The sequence below is a fragment of the Anolis carolinensis genome, chromosome 2 (genome assembly GCF_035594765.1).
Source record: "Anolis carolinensis isolate JA03-04 chromosome 2, rAnoCar3.1.pri, whole genome shotgun sequence".
Taxonomy (NCBI): domain Eukaryota; kingdom Metazoa; phylum Chordata; class Lepidosauria; order Squamata; family Dactyloidae; genus Anolis; species Anolis carolinensis.
In genome coordinates this window covers 86,180,638-86,190,849 of record NC_085842.1, presented here as the reverse complement: position 1 = coordinate 86,190,849, position 10,212 = coordinate 86,180,638, and the positions used below count along the sequence as shown (strand labels likewise).

At 38.6% G+C, this 10,212-nt stretch overlaps 1 protein-coding gene across 3 annotated transcripts in view; it reads right to left on the bottom strand.

Moving 5' to 3' along the window:
• Positions 1–811: 811 nt before the first annotated feature.
• Positions 812–10,212, bottom strand: part of traip (TRAF interacting protein) — a 36,417-nt gene continuing 27,016 nt past the window's right edge. For 2 of the 3 annotated variants that reach the window (XM_008105023.3, XM_008105024.3), the window contains exons 13-16: positions 4,645–4,690; positions 3,964–4,086; positions 3,102–3,152; positions 812–2,052 (exon numbers count right to left, since the gene is read on the bottom strand). In XM_008105023.3, the coding sequence (XP_008103230.1) occupies positions 1,927–2,052; positions 3,102–3,152; positions 3,964–4,086; positions 4,645–4,690 (346 nt within the window). In that variant the 3' untranslated portion in view covers positions 812–1,926. The remainder of the gene's footprint in view (positions 2,053–3,101; positions 3,153–3,963; positions 4,087–4,644; positions 4,691–10,212) is intronic. The other variant, XM_008105026.3, reaches the window with a different exon arrangement.

Genomic DNA, 10,212 nt, shown 5'->3' with positions numbered 1-10,212 from the left:
CAGAATATTCCCTTTCACTCAGAATTATTTCATCTTAATTCACCTTTATGCTACAGTGCCTCCTCACTGCATAAAAGCTGAAGAAAAAGATTCTGTTTGGCGCCACTGGATGGCCACCCTTCCCTTTCCACTTCTGTTCTTGTTGTAGTGGCAGCCATTCAACACAACATAGCTAGCGTCTGTTGCTCATTGCCTGGAAATCAACTCTACTTGGAACTAATAATGGGATAAGTTTTTAAAATATCTCTGACGTACACCCATTAACTCGTAGCAGTATAACTCCTTTCCGCAATAGCAAAACTTTCAAATTTAACATTTCTAATTTAAGTTCAATGAGACACATCCAGTATTTATTCAATATGAAGCAGATATGTTCAATTAGGAATTCTAAGGATAAGCTGTATCCATTAACTTATTTATGGCCTTGGTGCCAAAGCTAGGCTTGTGGAATAGTGGGACAAAGTAGGAAGTAGTGAGCAAATGTGTTTTAAAACAAAATTTCCTTAAAGACAAACAACAAAACCAGTTAAGGTGCCTTCTTCCATTGTCTATTAAAGGGAAAAAAATCTCAACATAAATATCTAACCCAACCAAAAAAAATTGGACTTTGAATTGCTTGACACACTTTGAGAGATTCAACTGAAAATATTCTGCTTTAAAAAAGTGGGTTTGGCCCAAAGCTTAAAAAAAACAGCAGCAGTAAGTTAGAACCTAGAATTTTTGTATCCTGATCAAAATGTATTTAAATCTTTATATTTTCTAAAGAAATCCTAAGCTGAACCACTGGTGATCCATGAAGGCAAGAAAAATGTCTAGAAAATAGCACTAATTTTATAGTTAACCGTTTTAGGTAGGAGGTAAAACATCTGGGGCCAGAATCAAACAAAATAGAAACCAAAATGTTGGAAAGAATTTGATCTAAGCATATCTCTATGTATTCAAACATACATAGACTATTCAAACATAGTTTAAGAGAAAGAGCAATCAAGAAGTGCCAGATATTTGAGACCATCATGCCTTGCTAGGGTTGTAGCAAGTTGAGAGACTTCAGACAAAACAGATTAGATGAGTAAACAATATACATGTCTATCTGCAAGTTTAGCAATAGGTAATTGTTTCTGGATTACAACCACACCACTGTAACATACAAACCATGGAATCTATTCATATTTAAAGACAGAAAATCCAATTTAACAAAAATAAGCAAACTGCTTCCAGAAACAGCAGCTTTGACTATATGGACTCAAATCTCTGATCATTTTGAAAAATAAATTATTCCTAGTACTAAGTCTTGTCACAGAAAATCAAGATCAATAACTAGATAATCTAGGAGAGTTTTGGCACTAATGATCTGAAAAGCTGGGTGAAAGAATTGTATTTTTTCAGCTCTTCACATTTTTAGGTAAAAGGCACAACTTTGTTCACCAATATGACATCAACTATGTGCATTCGTTTTCTGAACACATACTGTTTACTCATCCCAGATGCTAACAGAATTTGACAGTCACAGACAAAATTCCCTTTATATAAAGTCTGACAGTGTTGATGGGATAGATGTAACACAGCTGCTGATCAATGTTGCTAAAGAGACACTACCAAACCATTTGTAAATCCCCCGATAATTTTCAGCTGATGCTATTGACAAAGTTTGAAGGAACCCCATAATTTAACAGATTAGATTAGAATATGGATCCATAAGATAGAAAACAGCAAAAGTATCCTGGAACCCAGAATGTTCGGTCTTTCTTTCCTCAGGGTTGGCAGAAAAACCAGATCTCTGCAATCAAGTTGCAGAAAAGGTAGTAGGAGATGCACAGTCAGCAACCTCAGCCTTGGGCACTTGCTCTGGATTTTGAGATCACCAGGTTGTCTGTGGATAAAGGCCAGCTCTCTGACTGTTTCAGTCCAGTCTACAGAATTGCATGGTTACTTAAGAAAGTTATCTAATTTTGCTTGACTGATGCCAGAAACAGAAGATGCTGTCATCATTTGCTTAGGAATAGCCTTTTTCTTGCTCTTTACAGCCAAAGGTCGAATTTCTACTGGGACACTCTGAAACGAGATAAGTCAAGGAAAATATGGCCAAAATTGAATTAAGAAAAATGAATAGAGAAATTGATAGAGAAAAAGAAACCGGTACTTCATATGTATAGACTAAAGCCTGTACAAACCTGGAGATTATTTGGTCCTAAAAAAGATTTACACCTCCAAGTGTAGCATGCAGATATAAGACATCAAACTGTATCTGCTAATGAAATCAAGCATTCCCAATTCCCATTGTTCAACCAGAAGCTCAGTGAGAGATTACTAGTGGTTAAGTCCATTTTTACCATTATTTCTACTAATGTAAGGCACTGCTCCTTTTCACACTGTGAAGTTAGTTATTTCAGGGTCAGCTGAAACAGTTTGTTGTGAGAACACAGGCTCTTGATGACAAATGTTTGATACTTAGCCCAAGGACTCCAGGCAAAGTGAAAATATTAACCCTAATGTGAACCTAGTATTAACCTATAATATGAACACTATTACTTTGGGCGCATTTGTACTCACTGTATTTTCAGAATAATTTAGCATCTGCTGCAGAATCTAGAAGGCAGAATCAAACTATGCAGGTTTTCCCAGCAAGCTGGGAACACAATGCATTTTTACCATCTCCCCAGTAGGAGAGAACTCACAGCCTGATAGATTCATAATGGATAAGTATTAACAATAATATAGAATCATATAATAATAGAGTTGGAAGAGACCTCATGGGCTATCTAGTCCAACCCCCTGCCAAGAAGCAGGAAATCACATTCAAAGCACCCCCAAGATTCTTGTTTCTTGGAATTCTGTGTAACTGAAGAATTTTGCAACAAGATTTCAGATTTGTTCATATTAGAACAAATCTGAAATCATTTACTCCAGAAGTCTAATTTCCTCAAATTCCACAATCCCACTGTATCTTTATGATTATCTGCAACTCAAAACCATTATGTTCAGACACGAACTCTGTTTTAAGCAAATTCACTTTGTTTTGTGATTTCATTGATATTTAACATCAATAAAAACTGCAATGTGTTGATTAGTTTAGCTTTCATTTAATATCTATGAAAGGATACAGGTTGGATGGACTTGGTTCTACTTCCTAAGCCATCGTACCCGATTCTCACCTATAAAGGAAGAGATGTCAGTAATTACAAATAGAAAATATTTTCTTCTCCTGGAGGCATGCAGTCCAATTTTAGGATAGAACATGAATTATAAATACAGATTAGTGACTGATTTGGGCCTACAAATTAATGAACTAGAGAACTTAGTGGTTAGAATAGACAGAGTTTCGTTTAAAAGAGGAAAGCAGGATATTAAAAATAACAAATATTCTCCTGAATTATTTTTTTAAGCCAGCCCACTAATAAAAAGCACATAACTTGCTAAATTAATTTTACATATTCATAACCCTTATTTTCTATAAGCAGATACAAAATGGACATACAATGGTGAAGAGTCAAACAGCTTAAAACCACAAAATATTCAATGAACATACAGGTAACCCAACAAACAGAAACAATATAATATTTGGTTGCAAATTTGAAATGAGACAATTTGTACTGCCTGTTGAACAACAGGCCACAATAGGGCTGCACACAGAGTTCTTCCATGAGAGGTACACTGTGGGCATACAATGGGAAACAATCTCTCCTTTCTCACTCAAAATGAACCTCAGTCAATGGTGTGACTGTGGAAGACACCACAGAAATAGAGGAAAGTTATAATGAGTGCATGTGCAAGGTCATTACTAAGCTGCTGAGTCAAAATTGGGCCACAGAGAAAGAATGAAAGTACATGATCTCAAGGAAGAATAAAATGGAGCTTCCTATAAGAGGACATGGCTGGCACATTAAAGAGAAGTGCTCCACATTGCAAGCACTTCTCTTTAATCTGCCAGCCATGTCCTTTGTTGCATGGTTCACTTGTACTTACTATCCCTGCATTCTTTTGTGATACAAGCATGTTCACAGGTGGTCTCTTGGACAGAATTGAGTTTCTGATAAAAGCAGGTAAAAGATCTTCTAGGTGCTCATCTTCTGTGTCACTTGAGCAGTTCTGAATAATTTTTTGGAAAGAAGTTAGAAAATCAGACCTAAAATTCTTTTAAGTCCAAACTCAAGCACCACTGCAATAGCTTACTAGCATGCATTAAGCCAATCTATTCTGCAAAAAGAAAATGAAATCTGAAAAAATATCTCTTATAAATTGCTAGGCAGAACAAATGCTTTTTGTCAGAATTTAGAGTAACTGATCAGAAGACAGATTTATATAGTACTAAGATCCTACCAGTGTTCAGATCTGGGTGGCTTCAGTATGTCACAATATTTATTTTCCTTAAAAGTTTACATCTCTGGTTTTATTTTATTTTTTAAGATTACCAACACTGGTACTAGAAGAGCATGGAAAAGCCTCCAAGAACTTAGAACACATAGTTTACAGTGAGAACACTGGCTGCCAAAACACCCTCAGGACTTAGCTGTAGCATTAGAGTCTAGGCAGAGATTTAGGATTATTTGGGAAAAAGCTCTTGGTTTCAGCATTGCCTTTGAAGACCATGCGTAGAAGGGACTCTAGGGAAACTGTAAATACTGCTCAGGTTAACAGTTACTGTACCTCCACGGTGTCTTTCAGGGCTTTTGATAAATTTGTCACAGATGACCTGAAAAATACATACAAGTTAGGCACCTATATTCTGTTGAGGGAAGAATCAGTAAAAATCCAAATAAAAAGACAATGCGGGCCCAAACTTTAAGGCTTTATCTAAAATAATATTGTGAAGAAACTGCAAGAGACCTTTGGATAAACACAAATAAATAAATAGGAAATAAACATGAATATCTATATCTATATATATAAAAGGATTAAAAAAATTCAGCCTAGGACAAAACAACAAAACTACACATCCCAGAAACACTAAACTTGGCAACACAACCCCTCATCCATGCCTCTACGTTCATACAACAAAAAGAAAAGAAAAATAAAGTCCTAATTAGAGGGAGATGAATAATTGTTTTTTATCCAATTGCTGCCAGTTAGAAGGCTAAACTCAGCCCAGGGGACAGGCACAGTTAGGCCTCAGGCCTCTTCCACACTGCCTATAAGATACAGATTATCTGATTTTAACTGGATTATATGGCAGTGTAGACTCAAGGCCCTTCCACACAGCTATATTACCCATTTGTAATCTTATATTATCTGCTTTGAACTGGATTATCTTGAGTCCACACTGCCATATAATCCACTTCAGTGTGCATTTTATACAGCTGTGTAGAAGGGGCCTCATATAATCCAGTTCTAAGCAGATAATATAAGATTATAAATATACAGTAGAGTCTCAGTTATCCAACATAAACAGGCCGGCAGAACGTTGGATAAGTGAATATGTTGGATAATAAGAAGGGATTCAAGAAAAGATGATTAAACATCAAATTAGGTAATGATTATACAAATTAAGCACCAAACATCATGTTATACAACAAATTTGACAGAAAAAGTAGTTCAATGATCAGTAATGCTATGTTGTAATTACTGTATTTACAAATTTAGCACCAAAATATCACAATGAATTTAAAACATTGACTACAAAAACATTGACTACTAAAAGGCAGACTGCTTTGGATAATCCAGAACATTGGATAAGCAAATGTTGGATAAGTGAGATTCTACTGTAATATGAAATAATTACTGTGGTAATCCAGTCCAACCCAATTCTGCCGTGGAGGACACAATCCAAGCACGCCCAACAGATAGCCACCCAGCCTCTCAATAATAATAATATATCACACAATCATAAGGTTAGGAGACACCCCTAAGTATCATCCAGTTCAACTTCCTTCTACCATGCAGGACGACACAAACCAAGCACTCCTGACAGATGGCCATCCAAGATCTGCACAGTAATAATACAAATCGAATCATAGAATCAGACAGTTAGAAGAGACCCCTAAGGGCCATCCAGTCCAACCCAACTCTGCCATTGGATGATACAATCCAAGCACTCCCAACAGATGGCCAGCCAGCCTCTCAATAATAATAAGAATAATAAGATTATCATACAATCCTAAGGTTATCAAATACCCCTAAGGATCATCCAGTTCAACTTCCTTATATCATGCAGGAGGACACAATCCAAGCACTCCTGACAGATGGCCATTCAAGATCTGCACAATAATAATACACATCGAATCATAGCATCAGACAGTTAGGAGACACCCCTAAAGGCCATCCAGTCCAACCCAATTCTGCCATGCAGGACACAATCCAAGCACTTCCAACAGATGGCCACCCAGCCTCTCAATACTAATACTACTACAACTAATAATAACAACAACATCATACAATCCTAAGGTTTGGAGTGACCCCTAAGGATCATCCAGATCAACTTCCTTCTACCATGCAGGAGGACACAATCCAAGCACTCCTGACAGATGGCCATCCAGCCTCTACTTAATAATGATGATGATGATGATGATAATGATAATAATAATAGAAGCATAGAATCCAAGAGTTTGGAGAGACCCCTAAGGGCCATCCAGCCCAACCCTTTCTACTATGCAGCAGGACACAATCCAAGCATTCACAACACATGGACAATGTATAAATACTATACAATACTACACAGGGACATAGACCCCCCCCCCCTCTACCCTCACCACTTTCACAGTACACAAACAACCAAATGCATCCTAAACATAAAGACAACCATACAACAGACATTCAATACCACCACTACCTCAACAAGTTCTCACCAACACCACCAGACAATGCCACAGCAACGTGTGACCAGGCACAGCTAGTATATATATATATAATGTAATGTGTGTTTTATTATGGAGTAAACAACAAAACCACTGAACCAAATCACACCAAATTTGGCCATAAAAGACATAGTCATCCAAAATATGTCTTTCAAACAAAAAAACAAGAAAAATAAAGTCCAAATTAGAGGAAGAGGAAGAACTGTTTCCCCCCCTTGCTGCCAGTTAAAAGGGTAGGTCCACCCACTTCATCTCCTAGCAACCCCCTCAGCCAAGGGACAGCCAGGGATCAGTTAGGCTTCTTCCACATTACCTATAAAATACAGATTGTCTGATTTGAACTGGATTATATGGCAGCATAGACTCAAGGCCCTTCCACACACCTATATAACCCCAGAATGCCAAGGCATATAATCCACAGTATCTGCTTTGAACTGGATTATCTTGAGTCCACACTGCCATATAATCCAGCTCTGTGTGGATTTTATACAGCTGTGTAGAAGGGGCCTCACATAATCCAGTTCTAAGCAGATAATATAAGATTATAAATATAATATATAATAATTGCTGTGGTATAATAATACATAACAATATAATCTCTAAAATCAGGACAGTAAATAAAGAGCAACACTCTGAAAATGGGAATTCCAGAAAGGAAACAACCAGGGCCAGCTAACACCTCCCAACAAAGGATTCCCCCAGGCAGGAAGCAGTCAGGCTTTGAAGCTGCAAGGCAAGTAAATGCTAATCAAGGTGACTAATTGCAGCATTCATACTTGCTGCACTGAGACTATTCATTGCTATTCAACCTGGCCAACCAAGAATTCCACAAGGTAGAAAGCAGCCAGACTTGCAAGCAGCAAGGATATTCAGTGCTGTTCAACCTGGCCAACCAAGATTTCCCCTAGATAGAAAACCCTCAGGTTTTGAAGCCACGAGGCTATTCCGTCCCATTCAACCTGCCCAAGGAAGGATGCCCTTATATAGAAAGTGGCCAGGCTTTGAAGCAGCAAGGCTATTCTGTGCAATTCAAATTGGCCAAAAAACCATTCCCCTAGAACGCAAGTACCCAACCTTCAAAGCAACAAGCCTATTCCATTGTATTCCAGCTCACCAAAGAAGAAAACGGCCAGGCTTTGAGGCTGCAAGGCTATTCACTGCTATTCCACCAGTTCAATAAATGATTCCCATAAGCCACAGCAACGTGTGGCCAGGCACAACTAGTCTATATACAGTATATAAAAATGTAATGTGCCGTTTTACTGTGAGTAAACTACAAAATCACTGAACCAAATCACACTCAATTTGGTCAAAAAAGACATAGTAATCTAAGCTATGTCTTTCAAACAAAAAAACCTAGAAAATTAAAGCCCAAATTAGAGGATGAGAAAGAACTATTTTCCCCCTTTAGAAAGGGCTCAGAAAGGTAGGCCCTGCTCCCATTAGACCCCGTCCACTTCGTATCCTTGCAATTCCCTCAGCCAAAATAGCACCCAGGGCACAGGCAGAGTGCACTTAGGCCTCATCCACACTGCCTATAAAATACAGATTATCGGATCTGAACTGGATTATGTGGCAGTGTAGACTCAAGTCTCTCCCACACAGCTTTATAACTCAAGGCACATAATCCACAGTATCTGCTTTGAACTGGATTATCTTGAGTCCACATTGCCATATAACCCAGTTCAGTGTGGATTTTATACAGCTGTGTAGAAAGGGCCTCATCTAATCCAGTTCTAAGCAGATAATAGAAGATTATAAATATACTATATAATAATTACTGTGGTATAATAATGCAGAACAATATAATCTCTAAAATCAGGACAGTAAATAAAGAAAACACTCTGAAAACAGGGAAATCCCAGACAGGAAAAAACCAGGGCCAGCTAACACCTCACAACAAAGGATTCCCCCAGGCAGGAAGTATCCAGGCTTTGAAGCTGCAAGGTCATTAAATGCTAATCAAGGTGATTAATTGCAGCATTCATACTTGCTGCACCGATACTCTTAAATGTCATTCAACCCGGGCAACCAAGGATTCCACAAGGTAGAAAGCAGCCAGGCTTGCAAGCGGCAATACTATTTAGTGCAATTCAAGCTGGCAAACAATGATTCCCCTACAAAGCAAGTAGCCAGGTTTCAAAGCGGCTCTTTGATTGAGGGTGCTACTCCAGCTCCTCAAACAAGAATTCCCCTAGCTATAACTCAGCCAGGCATTGAAGCTGCAAGGCTATTCAGTGCAATTCAACCAGACCAACAAAGGATTAACCTTGGTAGAAGGCGGCCAAGCTTTGAAGCAGCGATACTACTCTGTACTATTGAAGCTGACCAACCAAAGTTCCCCCTAGGTAGCAAGCAGTCAGGCTTTGAAGTAGTGAGGCTATTCATCGCAATTCTAGCAGCCCAAAAAACCATTTCCCTAAAACGCAAGTACCCAGCCTTCCAAGCAGCAGGCCTATTCTGTTGCATTTCAGCTCACCAAACAAGGATTCCCAAAAGAAAAAAAAAAAACAGCCAGGCTTTGAGGCTGCAAGGCTAGTCACTGCTATTCCACCTGGCCAACAAATGATCTCCATAAGCCACAGCAATGCGTGGCCGGGCACAGCTAGTTATAATATAAAAATATATTAAGTGTAGTACTGCAATTATAATATTATAATGTGTATTATAATACTTAGAGGAATAGCATGGTATGGTGCTTTTAGGGGCTGGACTATGATCCTTGACACCAGGGTTCAATGCTGCTCAGCTACAAAAAACCACTTTGAGTAAGTCACTCTCTCAGCCACAGAGCAAGGCAAAGATAAATCCTGCCAAGAAAACCTCATAATAGATTTGCCTACTGGGGTCATCATCAGTTAAAAATGACAACGCACACAATGACATAGTCTTCTCTCTCCCACTTTCTCTCTGTAGAATGAATGCAGTTTGGCTCTATTTTAATTGCTTTGGCTCAATTCTATGGTATTCTTGGATTTGTAGTTTGGTGAGGCAGCAACATTATTTGGCAGAGAAGGCTAAAGACCTACAACACCCACAATTTCATAGCCTTGAACCCTGGCAGTTAAAGTGGTGTCAATCTGCCTTCATTCGACAGTAGATGTACCCTATGTCTTGGCTGGATAATAAAAGAAAAGCCTCTTGTCTGTCCAACAAGCAAAGGGAAGCAGAGCTGTAATTTATTTTACCTAACTGGAACTCTTTTTCCATCTGTTACTGCTTTAATCATACTCTTACTGTGGAGTCTGAGAGACTTCCCCAATGTCTCTTGTGTTCAGCTGAAATAAAGCTAAAGCACACATTAAAAATAATAAATGAAATACAGTACAGTTCCGCTTATCCGACTTCCGCTTATCCAACACTCCGTATTATCCGACGCGCCGCCAGGGGCTTGGCAGTGGGTCGTATTCTCCCTGCCGCTGCA